Source organism: Struthio camelus, chromosome 25, assembly GCF_040807025.1.
Source record: "Struthio camelus isolate bStrCam1 chromosome 25, bStrCam1.hap1, whole genome shotgun sequence".
In the NCBI taxonomy this organism is placed as follows: Eukaryota; Metazoa; Chordata; class Aves; order Struthioniformes; family Struthionidae; genus Struthio; species Struthio camelus.
This window is the reverse complement of record NC_090966.1, coordinates 4,977,028-4,996,650: the sequence shown is the minus strand read 5'-3', so window position 1 is coordinate 4,996,650 and position 19,623 is coordinate 4,977,028. Positions and strand designations below refer to the sequence as shown.

The 19,623-nt window shown below is 43.9% G+C and overlaps 2 protein-coding genes across 13 annotated transcripts in view; one reads left to right on the top strand and one right to left on the bottom strand.

Annotated features, from left to right (window-relative positions):
- FAM117A (family with sequence similarity 117 member A) overlaps nt 1-4,597 on the bottom strand; it is a 34,878-nt gene extending 30,281 nt beyond the window's left edge. For 3 of the 12 annotated variants that reach the window (XM_068919362.1, XM_068919367.1, XM_068919373.1), the window contains exons 1-4: nt 4,193-4,460; nt 3,602-3,708; nt 1,496-1,653; nt 539-669 (exon numbers count right to left, since the gene is read on the bottom strand). In XM_068919362.1, coding sequence (XP_068775463.1) covers nt 539-593 — 55 coding nt within the window. In that variant the 5' untranslated portion in view covers nt 594-669; nt 1,496-1,653; nt 3,602-3,708; nt 4,193-4,460. Of the gene's footprint in view, nt 1-538; nt 670-1,495; nt 1,654-3,499; nt 3,709-4,192 lie in introns of those variants that run through there. The other 9 variants (XM_068919363.1, XM_068919370.1, XM_068919374.1 and 6 more) reach the window with 4 other exon arrangements.
- Nucleotides 4,513-18,222, top strand: KAT7 (lysine acetyltransferase 7). Its single transcript, XM_068919357.1, has 15 exons — nt 4,513-4,758; nt 5,653-5,800; nt 7,108-7,284; nt 7,457-7,696; nt 8,248-8,330; nt 8,574-8,663; nt 9,529-9,627; nt 9,797-9,907; nt 10,785-10,976; nt 11,318-11,407; nt 12,369-12,509; nt 13,738-13,831; nt 14,509-14,655; nt 15,598-15,704; nt 16,406-18,222. Exons 1-15 carry the CDS (start codon nt 4,744-4,746, stop codon nt 16,505-16,507), a joined length of 1,836 nt encoding a protein of 611 aa, XP_068775458.1. The 5' UTR covers nt 4,513-4,743; the 3' UTR covers nt 16,508-18,222.
- Nucleotides 18,223-19,623: the final 1,401 nt, after the last annotated feature.

The following is a 19,623-nucleotide window of genomic DNA, read 5'->3' as shown; positions in this document are numbered from 1 at the left end:
GGCCCGCTTGAGAGCTGGCCTCTGCAGCTGTAATCAGAAGTTAGGGTTCAAAAGTACCTAAGGTCAAGCTTAGTCCAGCTTCAGCAGCAAATCTACCAAATTTAGATTCAGTCTCTCAAAACGTCTACCATTTGCATATACACATTGCTATTTAGCTTGTTTGCATTTTAATCCAATCAAGAATCAAGTTCAAGCTTCTGAGCTACCAACAGTCAGAGTAATTTAGGTTCCAACCCCTGCTCAAAGCAGGGCCAACTTAGATCAGGTTGCTCGAGGCCCTGTCCAAAAGTAATCCAGCAGGCAGCGGCAAGGCCTCAGTTATTCTACAGCAAAAGGGCATCTGTGAGAGACAGGGACCCACATCAATAAAGGCCTTTAAGATGCATCAAACCAGGCCCAGGAATTCTTCAAGCTTTACATGCTCCAGCCAAGAGCTTCTGTGGTGCTGCTCCACTGCCCAGACCTACCACACCTAGAAAACAGACAGTTTAAAACATTAAACTGCAACTCAAAGCACACAGAAACCACCTCTACTCACCCTCAGAGGATGTGAAAGTAGGAAAAACAGCAGTCCTGGGTCCTCCCATATACATAGCAATGCTCTGGATATTTGTAGCACTCAATCATTAGGCTAGCCTTTCTTCAGTCTACTGGGTGGACTGATGATACCTAAAAAACAAGCAAGATTTGTTGGAGTATAGCATTTCACTTTTTTTTTATGGTAGATTTTCATTATAGCACATTTCTCCCACTTCACTTGAACACGCTTAAGCGGGTAAAGTAACCCTGTAGGAATGTATCGTAAGAAACAACACACAAAGCAACTAACAAAATGAACGCTAACTTTCCTGACGTGTTTATCACACAGTGATAATCCTGAAGTACTTTACTAGTATTTATTCTGCTTCATAACAATTCCTGTATAAGCCTACTTTATATTCTCATCAACATGAGCGATGGCTAAATCAAGACAGACAGATCACTCGGCGCTGCATCTCCAAAACAAGTGGGTACCAAGATCAAAGTTTTAAATGTAATTTCTACCAACTGGTGCCTCTCGGTTTATGGATTTTTTTTTTGGTGGAAATTCCCTTTTTGTTGTCTATATTTGCTAAGATGCAGCAAGAGTTTTTATTTTTTAAATTAAGGATAGCAAATGTACATAAGCCTAAGTTCCAATGAATTTTAATTGGATCCAACACCTAGAGAGCTTTATTGAGATTTAGGGGGACTGTCAGGGCCAAGAGATTTCAGGTAGCTACTCAGCTGGCATCTGTGGGAATTTACCAACAACATACCTTCAAGATTCTAGAGTTCAAAAATTCAAAGGAGGGGAAGAAAATCACTGTGTTCAACAATTTAAGTCATCAAGCAATTGCTGAACTTTCTTCTGATGTGACATCAGGAAATTCCTCATTCTAGGTCCTACCTGGAAAATTCTGACACAGTTGAGAGACTGCAAGTCTGTCTCAAGAACCTGATTATGGGAATTTACCTCCAGCCAAGATCCTTGTAGGCAGGAATTTTACTAATTTTGCACCCTGAGGAATCCACTTGGTCTGTTTCCAGGCTGACTCCTGACTTCACTGGCTTGCTCATGGTGAAGTGGTTTCAAGCACTGACATCTAGTGGTGAAGCCAACGAGGCAGGCACCTGTAAGCATGCGGCCTCTCAAATTTCACATCCATTTATGTTTTGCTGCAGAACAGATCTACAGTTTAGGCTCCAACAAATGCGAGTGATGAAACTTCTGCAATACCAATGACTGGGACATGGTCAAGGGCTGTACTTATCCTCCACATACAAATTCAGGAAGAGAAACAAATGTTTATTTTTGCCAGAAGCCTCCTAATTTGGGGTTGGATTTTGAACCGAAATGCAATAGCAATGACTTCTCTAGTAATCACCCGAGACTTTATATCCCTGTAGTTTAGTACTAGAGACAGCTGTAGAGCTTGCAAGAACCCTTCTGTATGTATATACCTGTCATAACATGATCTGATCCTTTGCTCTTCTTGAGAGTGAGACAGCTCAGCTAACACAGGCCATCTTCTCATTACCCACATCCATCTACACACACTAGGTACTGTTTTAGTTTTCCTTCCTTCCCCTTTGCTATGTCCATTCATCGTACAAACGGCACAGAGGATTTAAAGTTTGTATTGCCAGTTTAAATGCCAGGAGTTGACTAGAGAACATGGGGAACTGGCTTCTATTCAAGTATTGCTACCTCTAGGAAAGTTACTGAACACCACCCACTTCAATTTGCCTGCTTTGTTTTTCCCAATAACATCCTGTTGGTGGTGGTGGTGGTGATGGTGATGATGATAAATCCTGCTAATATGCAATAACATAAACATAATGAAGTTAATGTTTAAAATAAATTAACACTTAGAAGTTCTAATTAATACTTGGTGCATCTGATACAATTAAGAGCTATAGCTTTCATATGAGGTATAGTTTTAAAAGAGGAATCCTTCAGCTACCACTGATAGGCAAACACTGCAATGGGATATGGTAACGTGCAACTTTTTACATGGCCATTATATTCTTTGCTCCTTTTTATCCACACAAAGGTGCAAGGGAATTTAACACATTCGGACTCTGCAGCTATCTATGTTAAATGAGCTTTTAAGCTAACTATCAGTCTTTGTACCACAGGCAGATTCTACTTAATGCAAGAAGAGATAAAAGATGAAGGTGCAATTTATAAGTCCTTTTAAGTCTTTTTCGTTTCTCCTGACTGCCCCACAACATTTCCATTACAGTCCTTCATCGGTTTGAGAGAAACAGTCACTCTTTTGCAAGGCCTCAGCTTTGTCTCATGAAAATATGGTAGATGAGCAATTATGAAGTGTTCAGACTAACTCCTCCCCTTCCATTAAGGCGTAATACACTGCTCTTCTCTGCTCCCATTTCCACTGCCCTTTGGAGCTATAGCTTTAGCTCATTTTTTTCCTGCAGAATGTTTTCCCAAATTAATCATAAACTAAAAGTTTCAAGGCACTCTAGTAACTTGAAAATATAATGCTCATTAGCCTAGTATAAGACACTGTCTCAACTGCAATTTGAAGTTCCATTGAATCCCAGGTAAATGGGAAATCTTATCCAGATCTTAAATGCTATTTTTCTTGTAAGGCATGAAAATTTTGCAATCTTATTCCAGCTCCTCCCCCTAAAGCAAGAATCCTTCCTTCACATCCTGGGCTAAGAACGCTGTCCTCCAATGTAGCCATGCTGATGTGCATGGAGTTCTTTGTAAATTGGGAACAGGGTTTCCATTATGTGAGGAGGAAGAGGGGATTGAGGAAACAGAAAGAGGAGAAAAGCTGCTAGTTTTGTTAACAAGTCTTTTTCCCCTTTAAAACCAGAGTCATAATTATGCTATAGCAGGCAGGTGTAGCCTGGGAAAAAGCAGAAAGCCAAAAAGTGGGTTTTTTTTCCTGCAATCATCTCATGAATAGATTAGCAATTGGGCCATTAAAATAACCAGACTTACTCATGAACTGTTCCCCCATCCACAGTTTTCCTGCGCTTCATGTGTGCAATTATGACATGCATGGTGATTTGCAACCAGTACGTGCAGCCCCACTTAACATACCACACTGCTGCTTCCCATCCCTCTCTGCCAGGGCAAAAAGCAGAGGTATTCCACTTCGAGCTCTTCAGTAAGTTCGCCTTTCAGCATTACACAGGAGACCAATACACCTAGGAGCAACAGCAGTTTGGAATGAAAGAAAGACTATTACTTGCATGACTAAGAATGACATGCACTCGCAAAAATTATAAGATTAGACCTTAAGAATGTCCTAATCCTTAGAAATAACCACAACTGCAAAGAAATCATGCGTTTGACTAAACACCCTTATTTCCCCCCCAAGTCCTTTAAATAAAGCAGCACTTTGTCACTCTCTGGCAGTGTTACGGCCTCAGCGTTACCGAGAGGCTATGTCTAACCAGGTGTTGGCCTAACCACAACTAAGGAAACAGCAGCACTCGGCCAGGCCGGCCTGCAGGCCCGGCAAGGGGCCTTGCTGCAAGGCCGCTCGGGCCCCCCCCCAGGCCAGCGAGGAGGCAGGGCCCAGGAAAGGCCTCTCCCTCCAGCAGGCCCCACGCCGGGCAGCAGCGGCACCCCCCCGGCAGGAAGGTCTCCGCACACCCCGCCTCCGCCGCGAGAGCGATGGGGACTCACCGCCTTCCTCCACCCAGTCACTCCATGCACCCGACGGCGCCTCTCTGCCAGGCCTCAACATGGCCACGGCGGGAGGGCTCGGCTTGCCCGTATCCAACATGGCTTCCTCGGGAAAACACCCGCGCCGGTCTCCGGGCGCCGCGGGGAAGCCAGCTGGCTTCACACCCGGACCCAAGATGGCCGCCGCCTCACCCCTGTGCAGATTCCGCCGCCCGGACCCAAGATGGCCGCCGGCAGCTTCACTGTCGGCGGAACCGCCAGGATACCTGTCCGAATCCAAGATGGCAGCCCCCGCTGGCGTGAGGCTGGCTCCGGGTCACGTGACGGGGGGTGTGGACCGTGTCCCGGCGGAAGCGTGAGGGACCGAGCAGGGAACAGGGACCGCTGGCGGCGGAGGGAGCGGGCTGGCGCCGCCGGAGCAGACGTGCCGGAGAAGAGGAGACACGGCTGTCACCACGGAGCCCGCCGGCGCTAACACGGCGGCGGCTGCCGCTTCGCGGGCCGGGGGCGCTGGGGACCAACCCGCCTCGCTGCCCCCGCCCCCGCCGAGGATGCCGCGCAGGAAGGTGAGCGAGGCCGGGGGAGCGCGGAGGCTGCCGGCGGGAGGGCGGCAAGCTCGGGCTACGGCCTCCCGCCTTCTCTGTCCCCCTGAGCTGCCTCTCGCGGGGGCAAAATCTGGGGGAAAATAGCGGCCTTCACCCCCCAGCGCCCGCCCCGCTTGCTCCCTGAGTGGCTCCCGCAGGGGCCTGCTGGGCGCTGATTGGCCGCCATTGCTCATCACTCATCGCCCCCAACGGTTGCCGTTTCCCCTCCCCCCCGCCTGCAGTGCGTCCTGCCCCTCGGCTTTTCCGATTGGGCGGCTATTTGGAGAGCTGGCCGCGGATTGGCTTTACTTGCCCGCCGGGCTGGCCTCTGATTGGTCGCCGCAGCTGCCCATCTACGCCCCCAACGGTCACCTCCCCGCGCGTGCCTTGTTTCTCCCTCTTTCCCTTCCCCCATCCCACTCCCGCCCCCTCCCCCGCGGGGTGGATGTTTCTGTAGGAGCGAGGCTCCCCCGGATAGGCTGGCGGCCGCCGTCAGTCACGCAGTGGTGGCCACGCCCCTTCGCTCTGCCAGGTGCCATTGGCGGGCTCCCGCATTCGGCCCCTCCCACGCGGCTTGTGATTGGCCGGGGCCGGCGCGTCTCGGCTGGGCGCAAAACAAAGCGGCGCGGGGCTGCGCTCGCGCCACGGGGCGCGCGGGGCGGCCTCGCTCCCTCCCCTGAGGCGGCGGCGGCGGCTCTGAGGTAACCTCAGAGGAGATTTTTCTCCAGGGTAGAACACCTGGCGCTTATTTATTCCAGTATGTCATTGTGAGCTTGGAATTACCTGTCAGGAATCAAATATCCTCTCTGTATAGCCTAAGCACGGTATGCAGGTTGAGGTGCTGTCGTGCTAATGCCCGGCTCTGTGGTGTTGCAGAGGAATGCCGGCAGCAGCTCAGATGGAACAGAAGACTCTGATTTCTCCACTGATCCTGAACATACAGACAGCTCCGAAAGCGATGGCACGTCGCGGCGATCTGCCCGTGTGACCCGTTCCTCAGCCAGACTTAGTCAGAGCTCTCAAGGTGAATGCTTTATTTTCCTAAACGCCTAAGTGGCAGGAGGCTGGATGTACTCTGTCTTCCTGACCTTTAGAACGTGTTGAGTTTACACCTAAATAAAATTATTTTATTTTTTGTTGGTGGGTATTGCGGTACCAAGGAAAAGAACAATCTCATGTAAGCGCACTTTGCGCAAATGAGATGATATAATCTAAAGACTAAATTGGTGGTGAAACTCAAGAATCTAATATCTTCTGCTTAAAAAGTAAAGTTGCCTGCCTATTGAATGAAAGGGGAATTAAAAGCCTTGATTCTGCTGCCAGCTTTGACTAATTTTTCTGAGACCTCTAAAATTTTACTTTCCGTCTAGTTATTTACTTAGGTACCAGAGTAGTCACATGGTGTCAATACAGAGAGGGTGTTCAGGAGTGAAAGTTGGTTTTGTTTGCTTTGTTTGTTTGTTTTGGGTTTTCTCTGCCGCAAGGGAAGGTAAACTTTCATGACTTTTTGAGGCTATTCTGCAGTAAAAGTAATCAACATATTGGCAGTTATTTTGTATACATCTACTTTGGCTTCAGATTGTAAGAGGATATGTTGAGTCTTTCTACCTGGTCGTTTTTAGTTTTAGTTTAGCTGTTTCACTGGTAGTTAATAACAGGAAATGAAATGCCATCTGGCATCCAGAGGAGGAAATGACAGTGGATATTAAGTTCTTTACCTTGTTCTGTTTATACTCTTTGACAAAGAACCTGTTTTGTGACAAATTTCCTTGCAGGTAAGAAGTATGCGTGCATAATCATCTGATGGTTATGTCTTGAAAAACAAAAGGAAATGTGATTTGCATCAGTGCATGGGATGCCTGTGATTTTCCTAGGGAGCAAAAGTATCACTTTCCTGTAAGATGGTCAGTTTTGTAGCCTTTTAAGCCGGATAGGATGCCCAAACCACACAGAGGGTTCCGAATATAGTTCCATACCAGAAGCAGCCTTGATTTTCCCAAGGGTTGCCTAAAACTAAGAGTTCTTATTTAAACTAATGATTCTTTAGCTTTTCCGATGGGAGCTGTTTTGTAATTACTAGTTACGTAAATAAGTCCAGAGAAAGTTGATCTAGTCCCAGATTGCTCGGTATTGGTTATAGTGTCAAAGATTTAACCTCAGAAGAATAGAGCAGATCCTTGTGATAACATGCAATGGTGAGATGTGGGAGGACAGAACTGTTTGTTGATATCCAGCTATCGCATGTTGATATCGGAGACTTCAGAGCACGCTTGAGTTAAGTTACTTACAGTGGTTGTTGTATGTGTGATTATGGTGTCTCTGTTGAATTAGATTCCAGCCCAGTTCGTAATCCACCATCGTTTGGAGCAGAAGAGCCTGTCTATTCTACAAGGAGAGTAACTCGCAGCCAACAGCAGCCCGCTCCTGTGACTCCAAAGAAATACCCGCTCCGGCAAACCCGATCGTCTGGGTCAGAAACTGAGCAAGTGGTTGACTTTTCGGATAGAGGTATGTGGGGTGCAGTGAGGCTTTGGGATTTTGCAAAATGCAGTGGGAAAGAGCGTATGACTTATTCTCTGAGGGCACAATACAGTACCCTGAGGATACTCAGGAGTTGCTTTACTTATTTTTCTGAGAGCTTTCTTCCATGTAAATTTGTAACATCTTGATCCTTATTCAGACACTAAAAATGCAGCTGATCATGATGAGTCTCCACCTCGCACCCCTACTGGGAATGCCCCTTCCTCCGAGTCTGATATTGATATCTCCAGTCCAAACGTATCACATGATGAGAGCATTGCCAAGGACATGTCCATGAAGGATTCGGGAAGTGACCTGTCTCACCGCCCTAAGCGCCGCCGCTTCCATGAGAGCTACAATTTCAACATGAAATGTCCCACTCCTGGTTGTAACTCCTTAGGTAATTTCAACTCAAGAATTAATGTGTTAGTTTTTGCCTTCCTGCTGTGATATTCAAAGCCCTGCTCAGTTAAGTAATACATCCTGACAGTACGCATTTAATTAGTATCAGGAATGTTGCTGGGAAGTGGATATAGAGAAGGGATATGGAGTACATCTGTAGGTATACTCTTTCACAAGGTGTTTTTGGCTAGAAGTGTTTGGAGGATGATGGGATGAAGAACAGGTTAAGAGTACTAGCACAGGTTTGGGAGGAAAATGCAGAATCCCGCAGGTAAGGTACTGGTCTCCACCAGAAGCAGGTATTCAGAGGCAAATTAATGCAATCCTCTGATATGTCTGGCTGCTTGTATGGGGTGCAGCCTTAGGGCTCTCGTGAGAGGGATTTTCCTCCTTTGTTCTAAAAGATGTGCCGTGAACCGTGACAAGTGTTCGTCCCATCGTGCTGGTAATAAACTTAGCATACCCCTTGAGAAGCTCATATGTGGTATCTAGACTGCTCTTTAAACTTCTTCATTATATCTTAAAAGCTTTTTTTCTGATCCTTCGCAGGACACTTAACTGGAAAGCACGAGCGTCACTTCTCCATATCAGGATGCCCGCTATATCATAATCTCTCAGCAGATGAGTGCAAGGTAGTTGAGTCGCCTATTTGGCTTTCTTATGCTTTTATGAAACAAAATGCCATGACAGGTCACTTGTCAACAGAAAGTGGAGCTACCATGTTCCAACTGATGTCTTTAGCTGTAAGACAGCAGCATGGGTGTGTCACATCATCTGTGAATTACAGTTCAGAGAATTTGCCTAGGCGGAAACGTAAAAGATGAAGGCCTTGATATAGTTTGCTGCAGTATTGACAGATGACTTTTGACTTCCAGGTGCGAGCACAGAGCCGGGATAAACAGATTGAAGAGAGGATGCTGGCCCATCGGCAGGATGACAACAACAGGCACGCCACCAGACACCAGGTAGGCAATCTGCACGTGATAGAATGGCTTCTCAACTAGAAGTAGAAAAACTCAGCTTGTGGTTTCCAATGACAAGTACTTTAACTTGATCTCCCTTCTTCATGTCTCAGATAAGCTGTTACGCTGAGTCTTGGCACTCCCCGTTTGTCATCTCCAATTTGTTTGAGCATGGGAAATGCATTGTATCCCTTAAATGAGAAACTGGAGCAGCTAGTGAGACCGCAGAGGTGGCATTTCCCAGTAATAATACAAAGGAGGCTGGAGCTCTTCTCAGGATGATCCTCTCTGTGTGCTTTAATGTATCTGACAAGAGAATTTCTGCAGAACTATAAAACTCAATTTTACTCTGACTAAATCCAAAAGAATAAAACGAGGGGAATTACATTTTTCAGTTCATGAACCTTGGAATCAAGTCAGGATGACTTTATGAATTGGCTCTGAGCTTTTCCACCTGACTAAACGGGTGGATAAGGATAAGTGGATAAATTCTGTCTTGTGAGACTGAGGCACACTGGCAGAGAAGAGCTGTGAAAGGAAGAAATATTTCCAGTTTTACATACTTGTGTTGTACCTGAAGTGTTCTCTCAGCAGCACTGAAATCTATAAAACTCAAGTTTCTGAAACGGCTGTGCAGCTATCGTACGTTATGAATTGAATACCTGGACAAAAGTATTTTGTTGTGGTGTTTTAGGGGTTGATGTGGCATGCCAAACGTCCGTGATGCTTCACTGACAGAATTTGGTTCGTGAGCAACAAATCTGATAAATTGGAAGTCAGGACAGAGGTCTTCTGGGGTTGGAAGGTGAATAAAAATCTTTGCAGTAGGTGAAGCCTACCAAAGGTTTCCACCTCTGGTTTCTTTCAGGCACCGACAGAGAGACAGCTGCGGTACAAGGAGAAAGTAGCTGAGCTCAGGAAGAAAAGGAACTCAGGACTAAGCAAGGAGCAAAAAGAAAAATATATGGTAAAAGTAGCGATTTTATTTTTTTGGTTCTCTTCTGTCTGGAATGAGACCATTAGGTGAGAGTTTGGCTTTCTCAGACTTCCTGCAACGTTCAAGGTGAAAAAAAAGTGGTGAGAGCCAACAGTGTTCTAGCAGCATAGCTGCAAAAACTAATGTTTTGTTGTTCTAGGAGCACAGACAAACCTATGGCAATACTAGGGAACCTCTACTTGAAAACCTGACCAGCGAGTATGACCTTGAGCTTTTCCGAAGAGCACAAGCACGAGCTTCTGAGGACCTGGTGAGACTTCTGAATCATAGTCTATCTTACAGCAGTTGTCTTTGTTCAACAGCAGTTGTCTTTGTTCAGAGATGTGAATGTTTTCTGGGATTTGTGGTACTTGTGCAGATAGAATCGGAGTGTGTCAGAAGAGGAGCTACAGCCCAGCTAAGGCAGCAAGGTTATGCTAGGGATAGGTAACTCTTTTAAGTGCCAGTCGTTCAGAGAGTTTATCGAAAATACAGGTGGAGCTACGCATTTGCAGTCATGAATTCTGTAATGCCAGCAAGAGGAATAATTAGCAACAGTCCCATTTAATAGGTGTTTGTTTTTGTTGAGAGAATGGACAGCTTTACTTGCTGTGAAAGGGCAGCTAAGGAGTGACAGAAACGGAAGACAGAAGTGCTTTGCAGAAGGCTGTCTTGATGGTAGCCTGTGACCGTGGAAGAGAGTTCAAATCTTGATGTTGCTAAGGTTTCTCCAGGAGATGAACCAAAAGATATTTTGATGGTCACTAGTGGCGGTTGTCTCTGGAGTACCTCAGGCAGAAGGCTACCCTGTATCTTTCCCTGCAGATGACGGAAGAGGCACGAAATGGCAAGGAGGTTACGTTGCTTTGATGACAGAAAGTAGGATCCCGGTGTTAGGGTGCCTCTAAATGCTGAGATACAAAAGATGAGAGGAAGGCTCAGTAGCTCCACTGCTGATGGACAGGACTTAGTCTGAGGTTGACTGAAGAGAGGTGTGTGGGAGTGCTCATTAGATCTGGTCCCACTAACAGGTGAACCTAGAAGACTTGAAGAGAAGGATTTTCTCAAGGGAATTAATTAGGGCCCTTTCCAGCCTCACGTCCACACCGGCTTTTATTTAATTAACCATTCATTTTTCTTATTCATAGGAAAAATTGCGGCTTCAGGGCCAGATCACAGAAGGCAGCAACATGATTAAAACAATTGCCTTTGGCCGTTATGAATTGGATACCTGGTATCATTCTCCCTACCCAGAGGAGTATGCTCGGCTGGGACGTCTGTACATGTGTGAATTCTGTCTCAAATACATGAAGAGCCAGACAATACTGCGCAGGCACATGGTAAGGCCTAGGGTGATTCTTGAGCTTTAAACACGGATGTGAGGATGGAGATGCTTTAAAATATTCTTGCTATTGTTATGTCAGTTACCCACTTCAAGGTCTGCTCTTTTAAACATGAGATGAGAATATTCTGTGCAGTTTTGAAAAGAAGAGAGATTTAATTAGACTCAGGTTTCGTGTCTGTTCCACTCAGTGAAACATAGAGGAACAGAAATGGGATGTGGAATTAAATTTGATATCATAGCTAAGAAGTGAGTGTTTCCTGCTGTATCCAGTAACTTTTGTGACTTTTTCTGCCCTTAAAACAGCAGCGTCACCCTTACCTTGTTTTCCTGTCGTAGGCAAAATGTGTGTGGAAACATCCTCCAGGCGATGAAATCTACCGCAAAGGCTCTATTTCAGTGTTTGAAGTCGATGGGAAAAAGAATAAGGTAACTAACTGTGGTCACGGGCCAGTCTTGAATGCAGATTCCATCCTTTAAATGTACTGTGCGCTGCTTTCCCTGTAGAGCAACAGGATGTGAATGTTCCTTTCTCCCTCTAATTTCAAAAAGGTTACTAGAGTCTGTTCTCTCAGTTCTTGCAGTTCTGGCAGTAATTTTGTCTGCGTTTTCCTGGTGGTTATTCCTCAGCCCTGTTGTGCATCAGCAGTTCCATCTGTTGTCTCATAATCATCCTGGACTAGTAGCTTTTGGAGTTACATGTCAAGATCCCTTTCTGAAAGTTATTAGAGAGATCTGAAGCATGGCTTCAGTAGATTGCTGCTGCCCATCTCACATTCAGCTGCGAATACTCTAGTCAGGCTTGAGTTAGAGTTAGAAGCTGCCCAACATTATTGCAGGTGATCTCCTTAACCCTAAATTTAAGGGTAGAACATGAGACTGCACCTGCGAATTAGCTGCTCAGTCGTAGTAGGGTGCTGTGCTTGTGTCCTGTCTCTAGTTGTGTTCAGTCTTGAAGGCTTCAGAGGCAAGAACAAAAAATAAATGCAGAAGATAAATTTTGCATTGTCAGAAGCTGGGAAGAGTCTTTTCCGTTCACTACAGGTGTCATTGAAGTATAGGATGAATACAAATACAGTGCAAGCAAGCAGAGATCCAGTTTTCTTTCAACCTTCCGCTCCCCTTCTCTAAGTATGTGATGTTTCGGGCATTCAGAGATTGCTACGACAAACTTAAATTTCGGGAATTCTTCTATTTGGTACATAGGCTTACCAAACTTCATCATAAATGGAGTTGCTTCCCAACCTAGCTGCTCTATTTGAAAAACTGTACGTTATTTCTCAGATGGTTCACAACTTTCTTCTGATTTCCCGTCTATGTTTGTTTTTGTCTCCTTTGAGGATGTTCCGCTGTAATAAACACGTGTATCCTGTTCTCTCTTTGCTTCTAGATCTACTGTCAAAACCTGTGTCTGCTGGCAAAACTTTTCTTGGACCATAAAACTCTGTATTATGACGTTGAACCCTTCCTCTTCTATGTCATGACAGAAGCTGACAACACTGGGTGTCACCTGATAGGCTATTTCTCCAAGGTTAGTTGAAAAAAAAATGCATATACTCAGTACCTCACTGGAATGAGATTTAGGGCACAGATTATCAATATTGAATATATCTTCACAATTTTTGCGGTCTCAGGATTTGTTGCCTTTAAGGAAAGGTAAAGTTTCAAAGCTGATCTGCATAAGTGGTTCATGTTGTTTGCTACAGGGGTTGCAGGTGCTTTGCGGTAGCGTCTTTCCTCATGACTAGCAAAAAACAAATCGGCTCAAATAAAACTAGTGTCACTAGGAAGTGGTATCTTAAATGTAGGCAAAAGTAATGATAAAGAAAAATGCATTGCTTAAAATATGTATTAGTTGCCATGGCTTTTTTTTAATAAAGTACTTGGAGGAAGAAGAATACTTAGATGGAGAAGCTGAGACGTTAGTCAAGTTTCTTGACCAGATTCCCAACATTAGTTACTGGCTAAGCTTATGGTAGAAGCTAGTTTTCTTGACCTTGTTCTGTGCCCTGTTTGCTCAGTCATGCTGCCTACCTAATAAACAGCCAAACTGTTTGTTTAATCCCTACGGCTTGTTCATGAAATATATTTCCTGGTTGTCCTTACTTAGATGCAGTAAAAGTGATTGGCCTTCTGGACATGATGGTATCATGCAATGCAGTCATCAGTTTAGATATTGCAGCCAGTGAAATTCTTTAGGCGGGAGAATAATCTCCCAAATGAAGTTCAGGAAAGTATTTCTTAAACTGCCTGAATCAAAACTGAATAAATATCTTAAAAAACCCAAAAAACAAAACTCTAGAGAAAAATCTGCATTGATCTGAGAACAAGTGTGTCTGGAAGAGTCTCTTCTTTGTCTGAACACTTCAATACGTGCTCTGTGCTTATTATGCTAGTATTATGTTGCCCTTTTTATTGCGTATAAATCTGCTGGATGACAGAGGTGGTAGTTACGGGACTGCCTTAAAGTGTTACTGCCTTCTCCCCAGATACAACTCTATTGCCTGCCATCCTAGGCTTAAAATTGTGCACCAATCACCCAATTTAATGGCTAATAAAGTAAGACACTAAGCCAGGTTGGTAGCTGAAGGATGATCGTGTTGCTTGTTAGTTGTTAGGCAGGTTTTTCTATGGCTGCTCCCTTCCCCTTGTATTGTATCAGTTGCACAGGCTTGTTCATTCTGTCAGGATTATGATACACCCATTGTTTGTACAGATCGAGACCTGTTAATCTATCTTCTCTGTGCTCTTGTTTTTAGGAGAAGAATTCTTTTCTCAACTACAATGTTTCTTGTATCCTGACAATGCCTCAATACATGAGGCAAGGTTATGGCAAAATGCTCATTGACTTCAGTAAGTATAAAAACTGATAATGGCTGTAGAATGAGGCAAAAATCTCTGTCTTAAGGAGTTCAGTTTTCTCATGCTGATGTTTTGGGGATCAGAGTTGCACGGCTGACTTGTTTGAAGGGACTTTATCCAAAAGTGTGTATGTAAATGCCTATAACTTGCTGAACTTTGAAACAGCTGTTTAGCACAGGCACATGCATTGCAGCCTGCCAATGAGTTCATTCATCATGTACTCATTACTGGTATTTGCATGCAGAAGTAGCTAAGCGAGTAAATGCCTTTTGTGTGCTTCATATGCATCAACTGTTATGTGTTAGGAAGAGAAAACATAGATTAAATGCCCACATTAACCCTTCATCGTTCTTTTCAAGTGTGACTTGGGTAATGCCAAGATTGGTAAAAGTCAGCAGTGCTTTCAGTCTGCGTTCTAACTGCCCGCCACCTGACAGTCAGTGGTTAATTAGAAAAAGAAGTTTGAGCTCCTTTTGCAGGACTGCGTGGAAGAGTGACATTCTGGAAACATTTTCTGTCCAACATGTACAATTTCACCCAGAAATCTAACATTTCTCAGTTGACTGTTGAGCAGTTTTGATTATAGCTGATTTCTGCATGTGCTAAAGAGAGTAATAGTCAGGAGAGACTAGTTTAGGAGGGATAAATAGGTTTTCTTTCCTTTACAGGCTATTTGCTTTCCAAGGTAGAAGAAAAAGTTGGCTCTCCGGAACGGCCTCTGTCTGATTTAGGTCTCATCAGCTACCGTAGTTACTGGAAGGAAGTTCTCCTTCGTTATCTGCATAATTTCCAAGGAAAAGAGATCTCTATAAAAGGTATGTCTTCAAGCTAAATAAGCTTGTAATGAATTGGTTGAGGAGCATTTCTGTGCATCTTACTCACTCATTTTCCTCAAATATGAGGCATGTCATGCTGGGCTCATTTTTAGAAGAAAATAACACAAGTGTTTATGTACCAGCACGGTTCAGCAGAACATTCTTAACAGCTGGGTGTTGCTCTTTCCAAACCTGCCACCATTAAAGATAAGTCAGCTTGCTGAGCTTTGAAAGTATGTACTGGCTTCTTTTTTTAAAATATTTTTTCAAAGAGGATTCTGTAGAAGAACTTCCTCTCTAAGTTAGAATGTTCATTTTAAGAAGATAAATGGCTACACTGAGAGGCTTTCAAACACTTTGGAAAAATACTAAGACTGTTTAGATTTCTGCCAATAGCATTTTGTACACGGATGGTACCTAGGAGTATGCAGGATTTCATAGAGACACTAAGCTGGTTCTGAAAAAGCTGATATGTCTTCTTTCAGAGGATTACACCATATTAACTTTGATCCTAAAAGCAGTATCGCTAAATCATTATGATGTTCCGTTTCAACTGATTTTTTTCCTCAGTGCTTCTCTCGGGCTGACTTTCAGTGTCAGGGCGAGTTGGGCTGTTTCTATACAGCTCTGCATGGCTTGCAGCCAAAACCTATGGTTCTTCAAGCTGTTTGCAATCAATCAGTCCTCAAGAGTAAAATGAGCATAGGCAAGTTTATGTAACAGTGCTACAGATAACTAGGAGGGTCTAAGGGTGTAAATCGGGCAACAACAGCAATATTGCTTGTGTCACCTTAATATCTGCAAGGTATTTTTTGGATATGATTACAAAGGGAGTTGCATAAAATTTGTTGTTGAAAACGAACAAATATTGGGTGGTTGCAAAGGACATTCATGGTAGACTGGCTTGTTTCTCTCCTTACATAAACAGATATTGTTTTGCAGAAATCAGCCAGGAGACTGCAGTAAACCCTGTCGACATTGTTAGTACATTGCAGGCACTTCAGATGCTCAAGTACTGGAAGGGAAAACACCTGGTCCTAAAAAGACAGGTAAGATTTCTGATGGCTCTCTCTGCATTTTTGTTTCATTATATTTAGCTGTTACACTTGAAGTAACAGCCTTTGAACCTACCAAAATCAATATTTCCTTTGTCTTGTGCCAGGCTTTCCAGCCATTTGATTCTAGTGGGGAGCACTGTAATTGTCAAGTGAAATGCAGTAACTGATAAAATATGATATGAGCACCCAGCCTGATTCTTTGGTAGTGTAGAAACATGCTGCATTGATCTTCCTTATTTTGATGTGGGGAATAACATTGCTCATTGTTAAGTGGGTTGTAGAGGAGCAATGGATCAACATTCCTGTCGTGCTCCTCATCATGCCTGCCCTTTACTGGGCAAATAAATGACCTAGTAGTGGACGGAGTTCATTGAATCCTGAATGGGTTCTGCTTGTGTCCTTGTTAGATATGAGGCAAGTGGTGTGTAAATAACTCAAATCTGTGACAGCTTCTCTTTTTCATTTCCCCCTTCCTGAGACTTTACTTTGTAGCTAAAAGTAGCCTTATCAGTGTCTTTTTGGAACTGCTTCCGGAAAACACTGTGGAAGAGATGTTGTTTTTGTCATGCGAAGCAGAGAGCAGGCTTAGGCATCTTTACATTTGTGGACTGAGATATTTGGTGTTGTACCATGGATAACTCTCCATCACAGATCACTTGTTTTAACCTGCCCTTTCATGCTCTTTTCCCCAGGATCTGATTGATGAATGGATAGCCAAAGAGGCAAAAAGATCCAACAGCAATAAGATAATGGATCCCAGCTGTTTGAAATGGACCCCTCCTAAGGGAACTTAACTACCTATCACTCCTGAAGCCAGTGAACCCCAGCAGTAGGAAGTACCCTAGGGATCTCTGTTGTATCTGTTGCTGTTGTGATTGGCTGGTACAGTACCCTCCCGAAAGATCAGTTCCCCTTGGTACTGTTCTGGCCCAGATCTTTTGTGCACACCACAGACGCTAGTTCTGAGGAACTTTATGTTTCGGCCTCAATGAGGTTGCAAGGATTGGATCTGTATAGGACCCAAACGATGCTCCTAGCAGCACTGGCCCAAGGAGTTCTGATATCTGGTACTGTACCTGTCCAGTCACTGGTCTTACCCTCATGTTCTTATTCCAATGAGGTTGTGTTGTGTCTATAATCTGGTTGTTTCTTCCTTCAGGCTCCTTGCCTTCTAAGTAATGGAGATAACTTCTGTGGCTTTTGAACAAGGTCTAATAATGCTCATTTGGGGAAAGTCTGGTTTCCGACAAGCAGCAATTACACTGACTTCAGCATTTTTGACAAGTTTTGTCTGATGGACTGTTCCGTTCCATGTATCAAATAGTTTAATAAGGTAACATGCCACCTCTTTGAGCAGTGTGTTCCATATAATATAGCAGGTCTTCACATAGTTAATATTGTACAGTCAGAAGCTTGCATATCTTGTACCTGAGGGGTGTGATTGTTAGTGTTACCCTGGAGAAGTCAAGGCTAAGTGTGTGAGAACACTGTGATCTGAGGTATTTGATAGAGTTGTTCCTGGTATACTCTCCTGGAGCTAGTACTGTACCATGTCTGTTGGAGAGACCTCTTTGGTTATATGTTATTCATTTCCTCGTTTATCTGTTGGAGTTGGTGGATTCCTTTACACAAAAGCAGCCTGTTCAGTATAGCTCACCTTAACTGTTTTTCTCAGAGCAGTCTTCCTTGAATTGTAGGTCTCTTTCTACTGGAGAGGAATTTTCTCTATACTGAAGAGGTAAACCTTAACTTCAGACAGATACTTGCTAGCCTTGTCCAAACAGCCACAGAAACTCTGTAATGCAAATATCATCAGTTGTTGGGTTGCCTATTGTGTACATTCTGTGCATCAGTGGCAGCTCCAGTTAGCTGTGTGGATGCTTTGCTTCTCTGACAGTGCATCCTTGTTTGTCTTTGTAAAACAAAAGAAGCTTTTGCTTCCTCTCTCCCATCAGCACCACCAGAAGAAACTATCATACAATGGCTTTCAATTATAACCACTGTCCTTGTTCCACAAGTTTCCTAGATGGCTGCAATGTGATAAAAAGGGGGGGGGGGGACAATCTCTGAGTAGATAATGGCAGCATCATATAGTGCTGATTTCATTTAAACCTTCCAATGCTTTCTCATTGAATGGTGTCTGAAACGAAGCACTTGCAGTGTACTGGTAGGTAGGAGCCATTTCCTGTTAACCACTGACCCATCCTAATGTGGAAAAGTTCTCCGTGGCCCCTTTGATGGTTGTCTCTGCCTTTCTCTTCCTTCCTAAAAAATAGATCATCAGTACATGATGTGTACTTTGTGGGCATTACTGAATTTTGCTGTCATATGCCCTTTGCTCCTGTATTGTAACTAACTACAGATACTCATGAAACTATCCAATGAAGTAGATCTCTTGTGGAGTAGGGAAGAAGGCCATTCTTGTGCAGAAGCTAAACCCTGTTCCCATGATGTGGCAGAATGTGCTATTCTTGTATCTACTTCTCAATAAAGCATGTTCTCTGCTCAAGTCTGTGCCTTCCTGTTATTTTTTTCAGTCAGACATGCTATTCTGGCTCTCCAGTTAAGTGATGCTGCCTGTCTGTGTTGCAAGGGACTACTTTTGAACCTCTCTGTGTCCGATATAATACGGATTGTGACTGTAGCAGCCTTTAGGTTGGATGTTTTGGAAATACTCTGTATTGTATGTTCACTCTAGAACTGATCATGCACAGGAGGCTATCATGAGGAATATATGATGTTACCAGATACTAGCAACTTGAGCATGATTTAAGATGCTCAGCTTATGAAGGAAGAGAGTGAACTAACTGAGAGGATATCATGCCTTAGTAGCCTTGTTCTAATTAACATATATGTATGAACAGTAGTTCACCAAGACCAAACAAAGCCAGTTCCCTGAACAATGATGTTTGTTTACTCAAGCCATGTCACAGCTATTCCTACTGCTGTCATATTTTCCCTAATGACAAGACGGTTCTTAGAGTTTGATTTGGGAGCATTGCCTTTCCTTATTTGAGCGCACTTTTTTACAGTACCAGTTGCCTTTATTTTATTTATGTTATTTTTATTGCAAGTACAGACGGCTGCATCGTGGTTTCGTTCATAGGTAACTGGACAGACTCAGGAGGATAAGGGTTTTGTTCCCCACTGTTATGCTGTGTGACAGCGAGCAAGTCACTTTTCAACTCTAGGCTTTTGTTTCCCTCCGGTCCTTATTCTGTTTAGCCTGTTTACATTGCGAGGTCCTCTGAGGCAGTGACTGTCTCACTGTATCTGTACAATTCTTAACATGGGGTCCCACGCTTGACTGAGACCTCTGGGCGCTTTGGTAATGCAAATGCTAAAGTAGTGAGTCATACAGATAGCTGTAAGCATCTCTGGGTAACCAGGGGATGAGGCATGCTACTGCTCACAGTTTCACTCACGGTTTATTCATAGCAACTGCAAACTTGCAGATGTTATACGCTATAAGCAGTTTGACGCCTACCTAAAAAGTCAGGATGCCTACCAAAAAGCAGTCAGTGCTCTCAGAAAATCATTTCATAGATTGATCCATTCTTGACCCTCTCTTTTCTCATTTATAAAAGACATTTGCCTTTAGCCTTGACCAAACACAGGAATAGAAGGTGTATATGATTTTAAGCACACTGGTAACCTCACAGAATGCTTTACTGGACAGCAACCTATGGTAGACCCAATAAACCCTAGCACAGACCCAAATTCAATGCAAGACTAAATTAGAGGTTGAGTGCCAGACTGCCTCACATGAGCGTCCCACAAACCAGAACTGGCTATGGAACTGAAAGTGATACAAATCAAATAAGATTTTGAATGCCAGTGAAGGTGAACAGTAGGAGCATATCAAACCTCTTAAGGAATGGGCTCTCATTGGAAGCCTTATGTTTTATGC